The sequence below is a fragment of the Giraffa tippelskirchi genome, chromosome 6, assembly GCF_054371585.1.
Source record: "Giraffa tippelskirchi isolate mGirTip1 chromosome 6, T2T-mGirTip1v1.2.pri, whole genome shotgun sequence".
In the NCBI taxonomy this organism is placed as follows: Eukaryota; Metazoa; Chordata; class Mammalia; order Artiodactyla; family Giraffidae; genus Giraffa; species Giraffa tippelskirchi.
The window spans coordinates 95471796-95491921 of NC_137280.1; the positions used below are offsets into that span (position 1 = coordinate 95471796).

General features: G+C 51.4%; 2 protein-coding genes across 16 annotated transcripts in view; both read right to left on the reverse strand.

The window, feature by feature from the left end:
- The window catches only part of KDM4B (lysine demethylase 4B), a 119981-nt gene extending 117846 nt beyond the window's left edge, over positions 1-2135 (reverse strand). For all 8 annotated transcript variants that reach the window (XM_081499627.1, XM_081499625.1, XM_081499626.1 and 5 more), the window contains exon 1: positions 2020-2135. The gene's annotated coding sequence lies outside the window, so the exon portion shown is untranslated. The remainder of the gene's footprint in view (positions 1-2019) is intronic.
- A 7337-nt stretch (positions 2136-9472) lies between these two features.
- Positions 9473-20126, reverse strand: part of UHRF1 (ubiquitin like with PHD and ring finger domains 1) — a 33694-nt gene continuing 23040 nt past the window's right edge. For 7 of the 8 annotated variants that reach the window (XM_081499636.1, XM_081499635.1, XM_081499637.1 and 4 more), the window contains 7 exons: positions 19351-19457; positions 17740-17902; positions 17513-17650; positions 15704-15842; positions 15471-15616; positions 13569-13667; positions 9473-11019 (listed from right to left, as the gene is read on the reverse strand). In XM_081499636.1, coding sequence (XP_081355762.1) covers positions 10873-11019; positions 13569-13667; positions 15471-15616; positions 15704-15842; positions 17513-17650; positions 17740-17902; positions 19351-19457 — 939 coding nt within the window. In that variant the 3' untranslated portion in view covers positions 9473-10872. Of the gene's footprint in view, positions 11052-13503; positions 13668-15470; positions 15617-15703; positions 15843-17512; positions 17651-17739; positions 17903-19350; positions 19458-20126 lie in introns of all 8 variants that reach the window. The other variant, XM_081499633.1, reaches the window with a different exon arrangement.

The window sequence follows — 20126 nt, forward strand, 5'->3', positions numbered from 1 at the left end:
CAGCGTGGGAGAGATGGGCATGGAGGGCCCCCAACATCACCCCACAGGGACTAGTCTCCACTAGGAGACAGAAAAGTACAACAAAGGCAGGGCGGGGTCCGGGATGACCGATTATCCTATACCTTTAAGCTCTTAACACCTCCTTAGCAGCCCACTCCCCAGAGAGGCAAGAATTAGAAAAGGTGAGAAAACCAATCGTAAGACCTGCATACCTATCATCTTAGTAGCTACACGCACACTCGCTCGCACACACACGCACACGCAGCGCGTGACACAGTATCTGCTTGAATCGCTGCAAAACCTGGAAGCATTTCTCCAACTGCACCTCCGCTCCCCTCGGGGTGACCTCCTCTCAGTGACCTCTCCCCGGGGCGGGGCAGTCTGACCGTGGAAGTGCCCCCTGCACCAGAGGGGAGAGCCAACGTTTGCCAAGCGTCCAATCAGAAACACGGAAAGAGGGCCGGCGAGTTTCAGAACCCCTCCCCTCAGATCATCGCAAGTTGACTCCAGACTCTTACACTCCATCCTTTCGGGGTTCCAAAGAGCAAACTGCAGGACGAAAAGAGGCTGCCCGCTGCTTCTGCAAGGGTGGCGAGGAAAGGCTGACCCGGGAGTTGACAAACCCTCCCGATGCCTCATAAGGAAGCTATTATTTCAGAATTAGGGGAGCCATCAGCTCTTGCACGGCAGCGAGTAAAGCCCAGAGGACTCCTGTAATGAGCCCCTCTTAGGGCTTTCCTCCAGCCTGGGGACATTTGGAGAAATGGCTGCAGAGAGCTGGGGAGAGTAATCTCCGACCCTAAGACAGTGCTGGCACCCAGTGGGACCCGAAGGAGCTTCTGAATCGATGCCGCGGACACAAACACATGGAAAAGGACACACACTACGTATTTACAGGATCGTTCGGCTCCACTTAACAGAACCTTCTCACTAGTTTCATAACTGGGGAAACAGTTCCCAGGTTCACCTGAATTATTAAAACAAGAGATCCTCCCCGGACCAAACAGATGGGACACGCCAGGGCGCAGTCCACGTCTCCCCCGCCCCCGGGGGGAAAAAATCTTTAGTAGAACCTTCCACCTTGGCCTCCGTGGACCTGCACACCATTCTGCCTGGTGTCATCGCGCCCACTGGGTGGAGACCCAGGCCCTGGAAGATCTGGGGCAGGTCCCTTTGGGCAGGAATCCGTCCCCCAGCTCCCAAGGGGCGGCAAAGGGAAGCCCAGGGGGTCCCCGTGAGAGCGACTCCGGGATTTACCTCTACAGAGAAGGGGGTCTTTGAGATGGCGATCGGGCAGAAATGGGTAGGCCCTGGGGGAACGCGTCTGGAAACTGTTCTGTGCATAGCAAGTGGATACATTTTTTTAAATGAGAAATCCAGACTGCATGCTTATTTTAGGGGAAGCTCAGGGAAATGGGGTGAGAGTTTGGAAGCCGCGATGGCACCGCGGATTGACTCGGGCAGTATGGTGAGATGCAATGATGGGACATTTCGGGGGACACCACTGGGAAGCGCCCCGTTTACCCCACCGGTTCCCAAAGGGCCGGAAATGCAGGCGGGTTGATCCCAGGGCCTGGGATCTCTCTCTCTTTATTATTATTTTTTTAATTATTAGGATTCTTGTGAATAATGGAAGAGGAGGGCCCCGCCATGCAGGGCCAGCCGGGCCGGGCCACCCACGCTGTCATCTTTTGTGCGGGGCCGGCGGGGACGCCCCGGCCCAGCCCCCGCACGCCCCCGACCCAGGGAGGGCGCCCCCGCCTCCCGCCCCTGGCCCCGCCATTGTCCAGCCGCACCGCCCCCGCCCGAGGCCAGACGGGCGCCCAGGGCCGGGCGGTTAACGCCCCCAACCGCCTCGCGGGCCCGGACAAAGCGCGGCGGCCGCGGCCCGAGCAGGCCGCGCCCGAGGCCTGGGCCTAGAGTCCCGGGCGCCCGCCCGCAGCCCCGGGCGCGGCGCGGGGGCGGCGGCGGCGGTGGGGCCCGCGCTCGGACGCGGCGGCCGCCTCCCCGCGGGCTCACCTGAGGCGGCGCGCGCGGCTCGGTCCGGAGCAGCGGCGCGCGCTCCCCCGCCCTCGGCGTCGCACCCCCAGGCCCCACTCGGGCCGGGCCCCGCTCGGTCGCTGGCGGCCGAGCCCTCCGCGAGCGCCCCGGGCGGGGCTTATAAGGCCGCGCGCCAGCTCCGCCCCGGCTACCATTGGCCCCCGAGCCCACGCCCGCGCGCCTATTGGCTGTCGCTGACAGCTCCGCCCCTCCCCTCCACCGGGCCCATCAACACTGCACGGCCCGCCCCCCGCGCGCCTCGATTGGGCGGGCGCAGCCACCGGTCTCGCCTCGCCATTGGCCGCCCTTCAGGGACACTCCGGCGCCTACCCACGTGCCCGGTGACCGGCTCGGTTCTCATTGCAGGCTGCGCACGCCAGCTAAGAGGCTGCGACCAACCCGACGGCGCTAGGCCTCGGATTGACAAGGGCGCCTCGGGGACCGCCCAACGACCGCAAGGGGGCAAGAAAGTATTGGCTTATGGGATCAGCCCCAGGCGCGGACTGGCAGGGGCGGGTGCCAATCACGGCCCGAATCCCGCCCCGGTTATCAGGCTGCAGCTGAGTACGTGAGACTCAGCACAGCATCAGCACCGCGCCTGAGAGCTTCGGAGAGGGGGTTCGAGACCCAGAGCCGGAAACGGGGCTCAGCGTTCTCCAATTCGCACAGTCAGGAGGTAGCAAAGATAACTCCAACGGACCAAACAGTCCAGTGGACTTTTACTTCTCCAGTGAGAAAAGAACTGAGAGAACTGGAGAAGTAAAAGTCAAACAGCAAGCGCTCTGCCTCCATTTCTCCTTTCTCCCTCACCACGCAAAAATTCCAAGTTCATTTCCGTCACAATCCACAAAACTTTCCAAAGGCTTTCGGATAAAGCTAGGTGACCTTCCGCGAGATCCCTAAAACGTAAGAGAGGCGAGGGGTTTGGTGCCTCCTGACTTAAGTTCAAAGCTCAGCTGGGCCCACAAGCCTCACGGTGGTCGGCCCCCAGCGAAGTAACCTCGTTGGGCCTCGTTTCCCCTGTGAAATAGATATAAGAGCGATGGAATCTCTCACCGTGTGCCCCTCTCTTGGAAAGTTTAAGTCAAGTGAGAGGAGGCAGGTAAATCGTTTGATGTGACTTAGCAAAGTGAGCGTGTAATTAAGGTTTGCCAGTCATCATCATGATGGTTATTAATTGCATGCCAGGCAGTAGCTGGCCACGCCCCCTTTTAGCTGGCAGAGTATAAATCGGACAACTGGACGTTTCCTAATAACGTGGCTAGGGCATCTACGCTCTATGTCTGGAGGTCCTGGACTCTGAAAAAGGGTGCGGAGTTTGGAGCTTGCCTAGTTAAAGGCTGCTGCTGCAGTTCTGTACTCATTTGTTTCCAGTGTTGTGCTCTAAATATCCACATGTAGATTAGATAAATAACTAATTTTGGAATACTTTTAACTATGTAGCCATTAAAAAGGGGGTAGATTTACATGTACGCGTCAAGGAGTGACTCCCCCCACACCTGTGTGGACAGCTGCAGGATGGTGCAGAGCTCAATACCTTATGGAGAGGAACGCAGGGCTGTGTGGTTTCTAAGGGCCACCTGCCTGTGGCCCCGCGCAGAACAAGGCCTTCCCCAAACTGAGAAAAGTAAATCTTCCGGAGAGGAGGGATCCAGGTTGGTTAAAAAAGGGTAGCTGGGGAGGAGGTTAATCTGCTCTAGGGTGTTTTGTAGCCTCATGGGGGCTATATTCAGATATTACCTTGTGCAGTTAAAATTTAACTTAACAAACAGGAAATAGTAACTGCTCCCAAGGAACTCCCTAACCCGTGGGAAAGACAGAAATATAACCTGGTAGCCTTAATAGGGCCTCAAAAATGCAATCCTAACGGGATTCTCCCCTTCCCACCTGAAGTCTTTTTTTTTTCCTTAGTTTTTTACCCCTTATGACAGTGAATTCCAGGTGTTTGGATTTCACAGACTGATTTTTTTTAAATCGGGGTAACTAAATAGGTTGTCAGCTTTCCAATTTTGCTTAGGGGTACTTAAATTTTTTCTCAAGTTCCTTTTTTTAAAAAAAATTCTAGTGTAGTTGACTTACAATACTGGGTTAGTTTCTGGTGTACAGCAAAGGGATTCAGTTTTTATGTATATTTATCACTTCCTCCACCACCTTTCCCCTTTGGTAACCATGTTTGTTTTCTAAATCTGAGTCTATTTCTGTTTTGTAAATAACTTCGTTTGTATCATATTTGAGATTTCACATGTAAGTGATATGTTGTTTGTCTTTGTCTGGCTTACTTAGTATGAGAATCTCTAGGTCCATCCATGTTGCTGCAAATAGCATGATTTGGTTCTTTTTTATGACTAAGTAATATTCCATTGTGGGCTTCCCAGATGGTTCAGTGGTAAAGAATCCGCCTGCCAGTGCAGGAGTCACAGGTTTGATCCCTGGGTTGGGAAGATCTCCTGGAGAAGGGAATAGCTACCCACTCCAGTACTCCTAACTGGAGAATCCCATGGACAGAGGAGCCTGGCAGGGTACAGTCTATAGGGTTGCAAAAGAGTTGGACATGACTAAGCGACTAAACAATATTACATTGTATGTGTGTAGCACATCTTCTTTATCCATTCCTCTGATGATGGACATTTAGGTTGCTTCCATGCCTAGGCTATTGCAAATAGTGCTTCTGTGAACACTGGGGTGCACATATCTTTTCAAATTAGAGTTTTCTGCAGATATATGTGTAGGAGTGAGATTGCTGGATCATATGGCAACTCTATTTTTAGGTTTTTAAGGAACCTCCATATTGTTCTCCATAGTGGCTGCACCAATTCACAAATTTACATTCCATCAACATCGTAGGAGGGTTCTTAAGGGAACTTTTTAAAATGCCATCTATGTGTCAAAAAAACTCCACAATTGTAGGATCCACACAGGAAGTATATTTGAGAGTTCACCATACAGTCTTTTCAACTTTTCTACATGTGAAAGTTTTCATAACAAAATGTAAGAAAAAGAAAAAAACTATAATCACTGTCCTTTAAGTAAAAGTGTCCTATGCCAAGGAGGAAGGACACAGTCTCAGAATTTTCAAATGGATAAGTTAACTTGGCAACAACTCATAAATCATATTCAAGTCTTTGCAGACAAGTGCGGATCTCACCAAAGGCTAGGTCTGAGAATCACTGGTATGTGTCCCTAAGAAAGGCCAGGAGGCCCTCCAAGTACCGGCCTTCAGATGATGCAAGGCCAGCTCGTTTCTAACTGTTCTTCACCTTCCTCTGCTTTCCCCAAACTCCCCTCCAGCTTCTGCTTATGGGCTGGTTTGATACATAATAGAGATGGATGGAAAAATAGATCACCTTCCTCTGCTTTCCCCAAACTCCCCTCCAACTTCTGCTTATGGGCTAGTTTGATACATAATAGAGATGGATGGAAAAATAGATCCTCTTTTTTTTTGGTTGCACCACAGGGCTTGCAAAATCTTACCTCCCTGACCAGGGATTGAACCCAGGCCCCCTGCATTGGGAGTTCGAAGTCTTTTTTTTTTTTTTTTAAGATTTATTTACTTTTGGTTTTGCTGGGTCTGCGATGCTGCACGTGGACTTTCTAGTTGCTGCAAGCAGGGGGCTACTCTCTGGCTGTGGCTGGAGGGCTCTAGAGTACAGGCTCAGTAGTTGTGGTGCACAGGCTTCGTTGCTCTGAGGCATGTGGGCTCTTCCTGGACCAGGAATCGAGGTCCCCTGCATTGGCAGGCGAATTCCTTACCTCTGAACCACCAGTGAAGCCTGTGAGTTCAGAGTCTTAACCACTGAACCATCAGGGGTGTCCCTGCTGCTGCTGCTGCTGCTAAGTCGCTTCAGTCGTGTCCGACCCTGTGCGACCCCATAGACGGCAGCCCACCAGGCTCCCCCGTCCCTGGGATTCTCCAGGCAAGAACACTGGAGTGGGTTGCCATTTCCTTCTCCAAAGCGTGAAAGTGAAAAGTGAAAGTGAAGTCGCTCAGTCGTATCCGACTCTTCGAGACCCCATGGACTGTAGCCTACCAGGCTCCTCCATCCATGGGATTTTCCAGGCAAGAGTACAGAACCATCAGGGGTGTCCCTAGATTCTCCTATATCTTTAAAATACAAATTTTTAGAAATACATTTGGTGGGGTGGGGGGCCCTCCCTGGTGGTCTAGTGGCTGACTCCGGACTCCCAGAGCAGGAAGCCTGGGTTAGATCCCTGGTCAGGGAACTAGACTCCGTATGCCACAACTAAGACCTGGTGCAGCCAAATAAATAAAAGTAAATATTAAAAGAATAATAAATTTAAAAATAAAAAGCTTTAAAAAACAATGAAAGAAATACATTTGAGGGGTAGAGCCCTGGCAGTCCAGTGGTTAGGATTCAGCACTTTCATTGCCCAGGTTCAATCCCTGGTTGGGACACTAAGATCTTGCAAGCCACACAGTGGGGCCAAAATTTTTAAAAATAAAAATTAAAACAAAATGTTTTTTTCATGTTTAATGAAAAATACATTCGGGGTTGAAATTCTAACATTCCATTTCACACCAAGTATGTATCACTAGACAAACATATAGGATACATCTTTTATGAGCAGATATGCAAATAATGCAAACACCAGACCACACAACGGCTCACGTGGTCGTTTAGGTGCTGGATAAAGTGGCTGCCCCATCAACAGGCACAAGAAAGTACATACACTACTGTCCTAATGTTACTCTTTAAATTTGTATATAAAACAAAGACACAGAGAAACATCTAGAAACAAGTATGTACCCTGGCTTGCCATGTCCTCAGGTAAGTCACTTAACCTGTCTGTCTATGCCTCAGGTGTTCTGAGGTTGAATGTTGCCATACCAATACACATGTACAAATGAAGTCTAAAAACAGTAACCCTCTGGGGGGCAGGATCATATAATTGGCTTTTTCTTCATCTTCAATTTACAAATGTTCTAAAGGATTATTGTTGTTCAGTCACTTAGTCATGTCCGACCCTTTGTGACCCCATGGACTGCAACACAACAGGTTTCCATGTCCTTCACCATCTCTGGGAGTTTGCTCAAACTCATGTCCATTGAGTCGGTGATGCCATACAACCATCTTATCCTCCATCAGCCCCTTCTCCTCCTGCCTTCAATCTTTCCCAGCATCAGGGTCTTTTCCAGTAAGTTAGCTATTCACATCAGGTGGCCCAAGTATTGGAGCTTCAGCTTCAACATCAGTCCTTCCAGTTAATATTCAGAGTTGATTTCCTTTAGGATTGACTGGTTTGATCTCCCTGCAGTCCAAGGGACTCTCAAGAGTCTTCTCCAACACCACAGTTCAAAGGCATCAATTCTTTGGCACTCAACCTTTTTCAAGGGTTATTAATTTTATAGCATGGAGTGGAGGGAGAAAAGGAAGCTTTACATTAAAAAAAGAAAAAAGCAACCACATGAATTTTAAAGGTGGTCCAACCGCAAACTGGAGTATCACCCAGCCATGAAGAGTGAAGCCGACACTTGCTACAGTGTGGATGGGCCTTGAGAACACGATGCTCAGTGAGATGCCAGACACAAAAAACTATGTCTTATGAATTTAATTACATGAAATATCAAGAGCAGGCAAATTGGCAGACAGAAAGTGGGTTGATGGTTGCCAGGGGCTGGGGGAGGGGTGGGAAGTGACTGCCAATAGGGACTGGGTATCTTTGGGGGGAAATGAAATTCTGGAACTAGATAGAGATGATTACACAACTGTGCAAATATACTAAAACCCACTGTATACTTTAAGTGGGTGTTATGGCATGGGCAATATATCTTAATAAAACTTCTATAAAATTAAAACTACCAAAAGCCTACCAGGAAATCAATACACCTAATATTGGAATTATTTTCTGCATAGCAGTTCACATACAGTTTTCTGGGGTTTGCTCATTCTTTAGGCATTTTTAAATAATATTTTTTAAAATATTTATTTGGCTACATTGGGTCTTAGTTGCAGCACATGGGATCTAGCTCCCTTGCACTGGAAGCACAAAGTCTTAGCCACTGGTCAACCAGGGAAGTCCATGGGGTTTGCTCACTTCTAACAATGATCTTTCTTAACTTTTGAGAAACAAAAAATATTCTACAATCTTGACAACGTACCTCGGTGTACCCTGCTCTCATGTGTGGCCCCCTGCATATACGTAAGCCCACTTGGGGACATTATTTCTTGGCTCCTCATAGGAGGGCCTCTTTCTTATTTTTATTTCATGTTCACACTTTGACTTGAGATATAACTCACATACCACACAATTCAAAGGATTTTAATGCATTCACAGGTATTGCAATCATCACCAAATTTAGGACATTTTTATCACCTACCTGCAAAAGAAGCCTGCACCCTTTAGCTCCTCACCTCCTCTATCCCTCGCCACGTCCTGTCGTCACTACACGAATCTGCCTTCTGTCTCTATAGATCCCTGTGTTTGGCATTTCATATGAATGAGAAAATATATGATCATTTGTAACTAGATCCCCTGGAGAAGGACATGGCAACTGACTCCAGTATTCTTGCCTGGAAAAGTCCATGGACAGAAGAGCCTGGGGGACTGTAGTCCATGGGGTCACAAAGAGTTGGACACTGCTAGGCACCACTAGCACTACTTTTACTTAGCATGTTTTCAAGGACGCACTTGAAGGTCCCAAAGAGGCAGAGCTTTATTACTGCTTACATCCACCCACGGCATTATAGAACCATCAGTACAAGGTGCCAGTGGTAGGCTGGCATCTGCAGAACTCGCCACTGTTAACTTCCCTGGAACTGTTAAACTTGCCTCATTGTTGGGGAATTCCCTGGCGGTCCAGTGGTTAGGATTCCGTCCTTCTATTGCAGGGGGCATGGTTTCAATCCCTGGTGGGGGAACTAAGATCCTGGAAGCCAAGCCATGAAGGCACAGCCAAAAACAGGAGAAAACCTGCAAAATGTGCCTCATCCTTGGACTCTTGACTCCCTCTGGAAACAGCATTTCAGGTCATCTGTCTCCACACCCCATGTGCACCCATCCCCCCAGGCCTGCAGAGGGCCCTCCAGGGTAAAGCAGTTCCCTAGCTGATGGTCCAGGCTGCTGACGCCCACTTAAAGCAGGGCCAGTCTCCTCACGGAGGTCCCCACTTAAAGCAGGGCCAGTCTCCTCGCGGAGGTCCCATGACAGCCTCTGTTTCTTCAAGTGTAGGACAGTGCCACCCCCCTTAGTGACACGAAGTGACCTCTGGTTCCAAGCTGGAAGGCCCAGTTTGGCCCCTCTGGACCACTACCCATCACTTGGATCTTCTGGGCCTCAGTTTTCTCACCTGCAAAGCGTTAATGATGCTACTTGTCTAGCATCCTGGGTTTTTCTGGAGAGATAAAACATGTTACAAGTTACAGAAGTGCCAAGTAGGCTATAGGGCAATTTGCAAACAGAAGACACAACCAAATGCATCTGTAAAAGGCATTTATTCTGAGAATCTAAAACCTGGACAGAGAATATTGAACTTTGTAAAAAAAAAAAAAAAAGCCTACATAGGATTTCGGTGTTTATTCCTAATACATTAAACCACCTAATAATGAAGAAAAAAAGAGAAACTTTTAAAACAGTATTGCTCCAGTTTGTCTGCAGTTATGTGACTTAAAAATATCCCTGTTCTGTTGAGGTATAAGCTGCAAACTTTGGTAAAGTTAGAAACATTAAGAATCATTCCCCAAATACAAAACTCCCCCGACAAAAAAAAAAAAAAACACAACCAAACCCTAAAGTTATTAGCTTCCTTGGTACATATACAGTAACTACAAAAAAAAAAATTTCATTTGGAAAAGGTGTTTATTCATTTTAAAAGGTTTCCCTCTTGTAATTCCCAATTGGTGAGTTGAAAATTCAATTTTGAGGATCCACAAAACCCTGATCATCCCCACTCGCTCACCTGGGGTCCCCAGGGAGGCACTGGAGGACCCCAGTTTGAGAATCCAGTTGGCATTGTCAATAATTCAGTGCTGAGAAAGAGCCTCGGGTTGAAAAGGAAGGAGGGACCAAAGGCACTTGAATGTGGCCCCGGGCGTGGCTTCCATGGCGTCAGGTTGGGAGGGCGCTGGGCCGCGCATCGGCCCCCACGGAGGGGAGGGTCCGGTGGAGGTAGCTTCGGTGTGGCCCCAGGCTTCTGCTGGGGAGGCCGGTGGTCTCTGTGTGCGGTGGGGACGCGGAGGCAGCCCGGTGGGGGATGGCTTGGAGGTGAGGGTTTCAACTGGCCCCAGTGGGACTTCCCCACTTTTCCTTGGAACAGTTTCCTGCTGGTGATGAGGGGCCAACACCTGGGTGTGGCGACACCCAGGACCACAGCCTCGCTGGGTCTTAGGCGGTGGAACTTCACCTCTGGGAGCCCGACCCACCAACCTTGAAAAGATTGTTCTAGGCAGCCCGGTGCCTTCTTGCGAGTCGGTGGCGGGGATGGCTGAGAACTCAACCCTGGGAACTTAAGCAGCCTTCACACCAACTCGTTTCTAATCCCATCCTCAGAAGAAAAACCATTTTTTGAAAAACTTTTTTGTTTTGGGTTTTTTTTTTTTGCTGATAAAATTGCAGGCTTTTTGTTAAAAACCAAAATAAAAACACTGAGAAGTCCAACTGTGCTCCTTCCTTTGAGCCATAATACAAATTCCTGAAAAAATTCATAGATTAAAATAAAAAAAAAACAAAAACGGGAAGACGAGGCAGTTTTAGGGAGTGGAGGAAAAAACTACATGTTTAAGTTAAGCCCACTAAAAACGAAACGGGGGCCACAGACCCCTCTGATAACGTTTTTTGTTTTTTTTTAAAAAATACTCGGCGAGAAGTGCTTGAGGATCACCGCCCGCTGCCATAGCCGGGGAAGAGCTGGCTGAGGACGGCCTGCAGCGGCTGGTTCACGGTCATGGTGTAGCTCCGGCCCAGGTCATAGCGACAGGCTGGGCAGCTGAACACCTGGGCCTTGAAGGACCTGTCCAGGCAGTCCTGCGGGAGAGTGGGGCAGGTGAGAGGTGATCCTGGCCACCCATGGTCCCCTGGGGCAGCACCAGGCACCCAGAGGCCCCTCCTGACCCTCAGTCTCATTTTCCACTGCTGGCAGCCCACGACCAGCCCGGCTGCCCCAGGCTCATCAAAGACACCAAGGTCGGAACTTCCCAGCAGTCCAGTGGTCACGACTCTGCGTTCTTACTGCCAAGGGCCCACGTTCGACCTCTGGTCAGGGAGCTAAGATCCTACAAGCTGATCAATCAGTGTGGCCAAAGAAAAAAAGACTCCCAGGTCATCCTGGCTGCCAGGCTCCTGCACCTGGAGGTCACACCACCTGACAGGTCTACCCTGGCTCTCTCGTCACTGGTGCTGGAGTCCCCTGCTCAGAGGACCCTTCCCCAAGGCACCCTGTAACATCAGGATGGCCCCGCCTCACCACACCCTGTCTGCTTCCTCCTTCTGGAACTGTCTGGCGGATTGATGTGCTTGTGTGTTAACGGAGCAGACGCTCCCCACAGTTAGGGGCTGTGTCTCCCTGATGTTCCCCACACCGAGCATAGAACCCAGCATAGAGCAGAGGCTCAATAGAGACATGTCGGTGAGAAGACAGGAGGAAAGGGGGGAAGGATGGAGTTTAGATTTTGAGCCAGACTTCTGGGTTCAAACCCAGCTGTCAACCAAATAATGTGGGGGGCAGTGTGGGGAGGAAGAGTCAGGTGGAGATCGAGCTGCAAGCCTGAGGGGCCCTAGAGAGCTGAACTCTCCATGAGAGGCACAGGCCAGAGATGATGCCCACAGGGGCACAGATACCTGCACAGGTATGCCCACCTGAAGGATGGCACCGGGTGGCTGGGTGAGGGGCAACGTCAAGCAGGTGAAAACCTGCTGCCGCTAGAGGAGGGCAGTAGCTTTTGCTTCCTATATTTAAAAATCCCCACATTCTTTTCCAGTATAAAGTCTATAGCTGATCGCAGACACAAGAGATAGTAACTTTGTGCTCAATGTGCTGACTCAGGTTCAAAATCAGGTGCTGGACCGCTGCAAGATTCACAGTGGCCAAGAGGTGGAAACACCTAGAACTCACTCACAGATGATGGATCAACACAACGTGGTCTATCTGCATGCTGTGTGACTTAGTCTTCACACGGAAGAAGACTCTCACCCAGGGAACAACACAGGTGAGCCCTGAACCTGACGGTCCGGGAGAGAAGCCAGACCCAGAAGGACACACACTGTCTGATGCCAGTCACAGGAGTTCCCTGAGGAGTCAGATCCACAGAGACAGTAAGTATCAGAAGAGGGTGGGGTCAGGGGCTGGGAATCAGTGCTCAACGGGGACAGAGTTTGAGTTTGAGAAGATGGGAAAGATCTGGTTATGGGGCTTCTTAAAGTCACACAGCCAGAAAGGAGAGAGTTGGAGGTCAAACCCAGGCAGCTGATCCCAAAGATGTGCTCTCTATGCCACTCTACCAAGCCTCTGAATCCCCTTGGGCCCCACGTGGCCTGGGCACCGGGAGGTATCTTTCCTAGCCTCCACCAGGCCACATGGCACATGAGTACTGCCTGAATGCTCCACGTTCTCAGGGTCCCTCCCCTGGTCTGACAACTGACCCAATGCCCTGGATGCAGCTTGGAGACCCAGAGTGAGCAGGTGGCAGGGACAGTCCCTTCTGAGCTGCCTGCATGCACTGCCTGTAAGTTCCTACACACTGACTCTGGCCAGAAGGCATGGCAAAGATGCCGTGCATGCAGCCCAGTGCTTCCCAACTCAAGGGACCCCTGGGACCAAATAGGTGGGGCCAGGGATGCTGCTCAGCTCCCAGGACACACCCATGATAGAGAACGATCCAGCCCCAAAGCGGGGAGAGACCCTGGTCAGGGACCCATCTCAGCCTCTCCCAATCTCTCTTTCAAAAGCATCAGATTGGAAACTGCTTCCCTCCTAAGACTGACTGCTGGCTGGAGGCTCCAGTCCCACTCACCAGCCCTCATCCCCCACAGGCCCTGGTTACTCCCCTGTGCCTGCCTGATCCTGCCTACCAGAGATGCTGCTCGAGGCCCCTCTCAGGGGGCAGGTTAGTGCCACCTCATCCTCCAGGAAGCCTTCCTCCCGGCTCCTCTAGGTGATAAGTGCCTCACACCTCTCCAACCCTCCCTGAGGCCCACTTAAATCATTTAGTACGACCAGACGGCAGGAGCAGGACAACAGCCCATCCTCTCCCACCCTGGACCCCCAGGCAGTAAGATGCTGGAGAAGACCAGTGTGTGACCCCCAAGGAAGGTAGGCACGCACCGGCCTGTTGAGGGTACAGCAGAGGGCCAGTGTGGCTGGAGGCTCAGGGTGGTGGCAGGGCAATGGGCACCTGTGATGAAGGCTGGTGGGGGAAGGGAGAGCAACTGTAACCCAGGCAACTCGGGAAACAGACCCTGAAGCCCCTGGAGGGGCAAGGGGCAGGGGGTACGAGTGAAGCCAACAAGCACAGGGTGGCGGCAGGGGTCAGAGCACCCTTTGGGACCTCCCGCCGGCTCCCGCAGCGCCCCCTCACCTTGCACACATTGTGCTGGCATACGGTCGTGATCGGGCGGAACACCAGCTCCTGGCAGCAAATGCACTGGAACGTTTCCTCCACTTTGCTCAGAAATTTCTGCAAGAGGGAGAGCAGGTGTGTGAGTCCGGCAAAGGCTCGGTTCCCCAGAATGAAGGAGCACGACAGGTCTCCAGATGCTCTGCTCGGCCCTTGCCCCCAGGTCTTGAATCTCATCTTCCTGCCCCTGCCCTGAGCGGACAGGAGTCGCTGTGACCCTGTCTGAGGCCCAGAAGACACAGGGCCTGGAGGCAGGCGGAGTGCATGTAGGTTCGAGGTCAAGAGCATGCTCCGTCAGTGCTTGTCTCGGTGCAGAGCCCAGCCCTGCGACACGCAGCGCCACCTGCCCGCTGCTCAGACACCCAAGTCCAGCAGGGGGCAAAATGGAGAAACACTTGCTTTCTTGGAGCCTGGGGCCCAGTGGGGAAGATTGAAGATAGGCAGGTGGAAGACAAAAACACAGCAGTGCTGGGGGACAGCAGGGAGCAAGGAGGGGCTGCCCCAGAAGGACAGGGCAGGGGGGCACCGAGAGCCTCCCACGGAGAAGCTGACCTGTCAACAGAGAGACCTGAAGGACTGAACCTCAGCCTCCTGAGGCCTCATGTCTGAATCTTGGGACCTGCGGACCTGTAGCCCACCACACACAGCAGAGGGGACTTGGCAAGAGGGATTAAGTTAAGGCCTCTGAGATGGGGATGACCCTGGATTCCCAGTGTCATCACAGGGTCCTTATAAGAGGGAAGGGGAGGGTCAGAGGCAGAGAGACAGAAGATGCTCAGCTGCTGGCTTGAGGATGGAAGGAGGGGCCACGAACCAGGGATGCGGCGCCTCTAGAAGCTGGAAGAGTCAGGAGTCGAAACTCCCCAGGAGCCTCCGGGGGGCCACACTTGCCCAGGCCTGGGTTTTACCCCTAAAGGTGCATTTGTTAGGGCAGCCACAGTGATTTCACACAGGAGAGAGGTTGAGCCAGGAAGGCTGTGGGGGAAGGGACTCTGGGCAGAGAAACCCATGAGAGAGAAGATTGTGAGACAGGATGACAGGGAGGAAGAGACCAGAAGCAGAGGACGTCAGCAGTAACAGGCAGCTGGCCCAGGGCTCAGGAAGGTTTGGGTTAGATCCTGACTGTCAGCCAAGGAGAGGTGGTCCCCACCAGGCAAGGACAGAGGACGCCAAGGCCAAGACAATCGCCTGCGGTGACCCATCAATGTCACTCTACCCACTAAGGCAGGAGGATCAAAAAAAAAAAAAAACAGACAGACCTGGTTTGGCGGTTTCTGGGAAATTTGAAGACAGAATGACCCTAGGATCCAGCAATCCCACTTCTAGGTTTATACCCAAGAGAACTGAAGGCAGGGTCCTAGAGTCACCTGCCCACCCATGTTCACAGCAGCCCCTTCGTAACAGCCAAAGCTGGAAGCACCCCAAGTGTCCAATGAGAGACAATGGGTAAGCAAATTCCATTCATGTGGTGGAATATTACTCAGCCATAGAAAGGAAGGAGGTTCCAACATGGATGGACCTTGAGAACATGATGCTCAGAGAGAGAAGCCAGACCCAGAAGGACACACACTGTCCAATCCCACTCACAGGAGGTCCCTGGAGGAGTCAGATCCACAGACAAGAAGTAGATGGTGGGGCCAGGGACTAGGGGAGAGGATGGGGAGTCAGTGTTTCACAGGTACAGTTTCAGTTTAGGGAGATGAGAAAGTTCTGGAGATGATGGTGGGGATAGTTATATCACAATGTGAATGTGCTCAATGCCACTGAGCTGTGCAGTTTAAAGAGTGAAGATGGTCAGTTTCACATCATCTCCATCTTATGACAATGAAAAGGAGGCGGCCCTGGCCAGGTGGGAGAGCTCACCGGCCCGTCCTTGAGCGACTTCAGGATCTCGGTCCACAGCTTCATGTTGCTCTTGTCCTCCTTGATGAGGCTGCTCTGCTGGGTGGTGAGGCTGTAGGGCTCCACCTTGGTCTTCTTGGGCGTCCCTCGCGAGGACCCATCACCTCCTGGGGCAGAGTGGGGGGCGGGGTGAGGATGGAGAGTGGGAGGGGGACCCCGCCCCTGGGCACGAGGGTGGCCGCGGAGACACCCACCGGCTGACTTGCTCTTCCGCTTGCCCTTCCTGGGGGATGTGAAGCCCTCCTCCCCATCCTCCTCCTCCTTCTCCAGGGCTGCCCGCTTGCTGTTCTCCTTCTCCTTTCTGGCCAGGGCCTCCAGGTAGCCCTCTGGGTACTGCGAGTGGGAAAAGACAGGACAGTCACCCCGACCCAGTCCGGCCCCAGAGATAGACTCTGTGCTCACTCAGCCTCAACCCAGAGGTCTCCACCGACCGAACTCGGGAGCAGTGACTGAGCACAGAGACTCACGGGGGCAAACACACAGACACACAACCTGCACCTCGGGGAGGGAGTGGCAGGGGAGGAGGTAGAGTGAGATCCCGCACATTAGAGGCAGCAAAAGTGACAGTCTTGCGTTGTTGCTGTTTTTGTTTAGGCTGTGAACACACACAGCATGGGGGATCTTAAGTTTCCCAACCACGGACTGAACCCGAGGCCTCAGCAGTGAAAGCCCTGAGTCCTAACCACTGAACTGTAGGGAATTCCCAAGATAGCCTTTATTAATTTATTTATTTTGCCGCATACCCTGAGGCTTGTGGGATCTTCTTCCCGACCAGGGATTAAACTAGGGCCCTCGGCAGTGAAAGCTCAGAATCTTAACCATTGGACCACCAGGGAACTTCCCCAAATAGTTTTCCATTTCTAAGAGAAGTAGGCAAACTTTTTCCAGCCAGGGGCCAGGCAGTAAGAATTGCAGGCTCTGTACTACCAAGAGCCAGCCCAACCCCCGTGGGGATGATGGGCATGGCTGGCCCCCAAGATGACCTCATTTACCAACCGCCAGCCCCAGGCCTTAGCTCCACAACCCTATTCTGATGGGTCTTGCGTTCCTCCAAGCCCCAGAGGAATTATTAGAACCCTATTTCTTTTTTGTTTCAGTTTGGCCTGAGAGGCATGTAGGATCTAAGTTCCCTGACCAAGGATTGAACCCGCGCCCCCTGCAGTGGAAGTTCGGAGTCGTAACCACTGGATCGCCAGGGAAGCCCCTAGAACCCCATCTAAGGCACCTACAATCACGTCCAATTCTCCAATGTTCCACCAACAAATCCTCAAGCTTTTCTAGCAACGTGAACGTACAGTGAAGACTTAAGTCCTAAATAAAAATCTTCCTCCCACTAAACAGTTCCTGACCCTCGGCTATCTGCCTCCGCTTCTGAATTCCCTGTGGTATAAACACTGCTTCAAAAGACAACTCTCTATGGCCCCCCCAAGGGGGTAGGCGCTATCAGACTCTCAATAGCAATTAAGATTCCTGAAATAGTCCCACCAAGACATATCAGCTGTAAAGGAACAGAAAACACCATAATTATAGTGCAAAAAGGCAGTGTTCCCCAGGCACTGGATGAACTCTTGGAAAAGAAGATTCTACAGCCATAGAGGTGAGCAATTGGTCCAGAGGAGTGGTCCACCTTATCTTTACATTTAGACTGCAGTGAGAGGACCAGGCATCACAGAGAAGAGTAGCCCCCACTTGCTGCAACTAGAGAAAGCCTGAGTGCAGCAACGAAGACCCAGCACAGCCAAAAGATAATAAATAAATCTTTAAAAACACAATTGTTTTTTAAAAAAAAGGGCAAAGCCGTGTGCACACCTGAGCCACCACCCCCTCAACATCCTCTGGTTGAAGGACGAGGAGGGGAAAGCCAGGGAGGTACCACCTGTTCGCAACCTGGAAAGTATCCAGGATGAGAGAAACCCTGGACAGCAGGGCCCTGCCGGCCAGACGCTCCCTGCCTGGGGCCCCGGCTGGCTCTGGTCTGGCCGTGAGTGCTGGTCTGGACGCACCTGCATGGTCAGCCCCAGTTTCTTGATCCGGTCCTTGCCCTCCTTGGTCCAGGGCCCTGGCTCCACATCGTCTCGACGTAGGAGGAAGCGCCACACCAGGAAGCCGGACTTGCCCTTCTCGGGCCAGTACCTGACAACCTATGGAGGGAGTGGAGCGGGGGTCAGAGGGGATCATGCTAGCGTGGGGGGGAGGGGCAGGCAGGTGCAGGCACAGGAGCCCCGCTCACCTTGTAGATGCCATCGTACCGGTTGCCCTCGATGGGCGCGTACTTGCTGTGCTTGCGGCCCTTGACATTCCGTACCACACGGACTGGCTTCCCCGACCGCCAGTCCTTGGCCTCAGCCCCTTTGAGGTCGTTGATGGGGGCAAAGCAGTTGAGAGCCAGGGCCCTGCAGGGCAAGGCGGGCCCATGCTCTGGACAGTGTCCCCCTGAGAGAGGGGGCAGATCACGTCCCAAGCCCCCAATCACATGAACACGTGACCTTCTTTTGAAAGAGGGTGCTCGTGGATGCGGTCAAGTTTGGCAGCGGTCAAAAAGGACTAGGGTGGGCCCTGAATCCAATGACCTTGTAAGGAAAGGAAAACTGAGGGACTTCCCTGGTTGTCCAGTGGTTAGGACTCCGCACTCCCACTGTTCAGGGGATCCCACATGCCATAACTAAGAGTTCACATGCCTCAAATTAAAAACAGACAATAAAACATGCATTTCCCATGCCACAACTAAAGACCCAGCAGAGACAAACTGGAAAAAAAAAAAATCACAAATGTGGGCCAGGCCAACAGGCCTGTCCCAACGGAGGGCACAGAGGCCTGGGAACAGGGGGATCAGAGGTCAGCTTGGCTGTCCTCTTTTCTTAAACAAAGATATTTAGGCAAAGAGCTTTCTGGAAAGCAAGAAATACCAATTTAGATTTCTACTAACAATAGAATGCTAGCCTATGCCTTGGCCTTTCTCAACACTGGAGAATTAGGGCAGCTTTATAGGATAAATAAACAGGAACTCATCATTGCTTCAATGTGTATTTCTTTGCTCACTAAAGATGAATAAATTTTCATGGTCATTGGGGATCTCATTACATTGCTGAACTATTTGCACATCATTTGCTTTATTCTATTAGTTTTTGTTGCTGATCTGCAACAGCTCTTTACATAGAAAGGCATAACCATCAGGTATCCTGTTTATGGCAGACTTTTCCCCCAAGAGTCAATTGTCTTTTCTGCACACTTATGACTTTTGTGTGATTTATAATATTTAAAGGTCATCAGATCTCTTATCTTTTCCTTTGTGCTCTATGTTTATGCTTTATCCCATCCTGTAATCGGGGCTCAGGAAACTCCTGCCCACCTAGTGGTGTTGCAAATAAAGTTTTATTGGAACAGAGCCACGCATACCCTCTTCCATGGGCTCTGTGGCTGCTTATGTGCTGTAAGAGCAGAGTTGAGTGGCTGCCACAGAGACCATGCAGCATGCAAAGCCAAATATGTTTATTATCTGGCCTTCTGTGGGAAAGTTTGCTTCACTGTGACTAAATGACTCACAAGTGGACAGAGCAGGGAAGAGATGAACCCTGTGTACCACCGCATTGTTTTTTGGCCATGATATGTGGCATGTGGGATCTTAGTTCCCCGACCAGGGATGAAAATCGTGTGTACTGCAGTGGGAGGGCAGAGTCTTAACCATTGGAGCGATAGGAAGGTCCCACCACCACACTCTTAATGGGAATCTAACTTCCTGCATGTAATGCCTCCAAAACAGAACACAGCCCCTCCCCTGTGTAGCCACCCAAGGATGAGGCAGACATGCGCTTGAGAAACTGTAACACTCTACTCTGCAAACCTGTTGGTGTTGGTGAGTTTCTGATCACAAGACTGTTCTGCAGTCCGCTTGTTTCCAGAAAGGTCTCGTCCACCGCTACCTGTGTACGTGAATGAGTTCCCATGGTCCTGAAAATGATACAGAGGGCAGGCTAAACCCTGCATGCACGGAAAGGATAGACACCCTCAAAATGAACCCACACATGCCCATGAGGATGCCAACTGTCAAAGAACCAAGGTGTCAGGACCAGCGACCAAAGAAACAGATAACACCAAGAGTTGGTGAGGATGTGGAGATGCTGAACCCGTGTGTGTGGCTGGTGAGGATGGAAACTGGTATGGCCGCTGTGGAAAACGGTATGGGCATTCCTCACAAATTAAAAACAGAATCACCGTCGGCTAGCAATCCCATTTCTGAGTTTATACCCAAAAGAACTGAAAACAGAGACATGAAGAGATCTGTGCAGACCCAGGTTCATAGCAGCATTATTCACAGGGGCTAGAATGTGGAAACAACCCAGGCATCCACAGATGGATGACTGGATAAACAAATGTGCTCCAGCCACACACTGGAATATTACCCAGTCTTTAAAAAGGAAGCATATTCTGACACCTGTTACAGCGTGGATGAACTCTTAAGGACAAGATGCTCAGGGAGATAACCCAGACACAGAAGGATAAATATATGATTCTACTTACATGTCAGATCCATAGAGACAGAAAGCAGATGGTAGAGGTCAGAAGCTGGGGGAGGGGATGGGGACTCAAGTGTTTAGTGGGGACAGAGTCTTGGTTTCG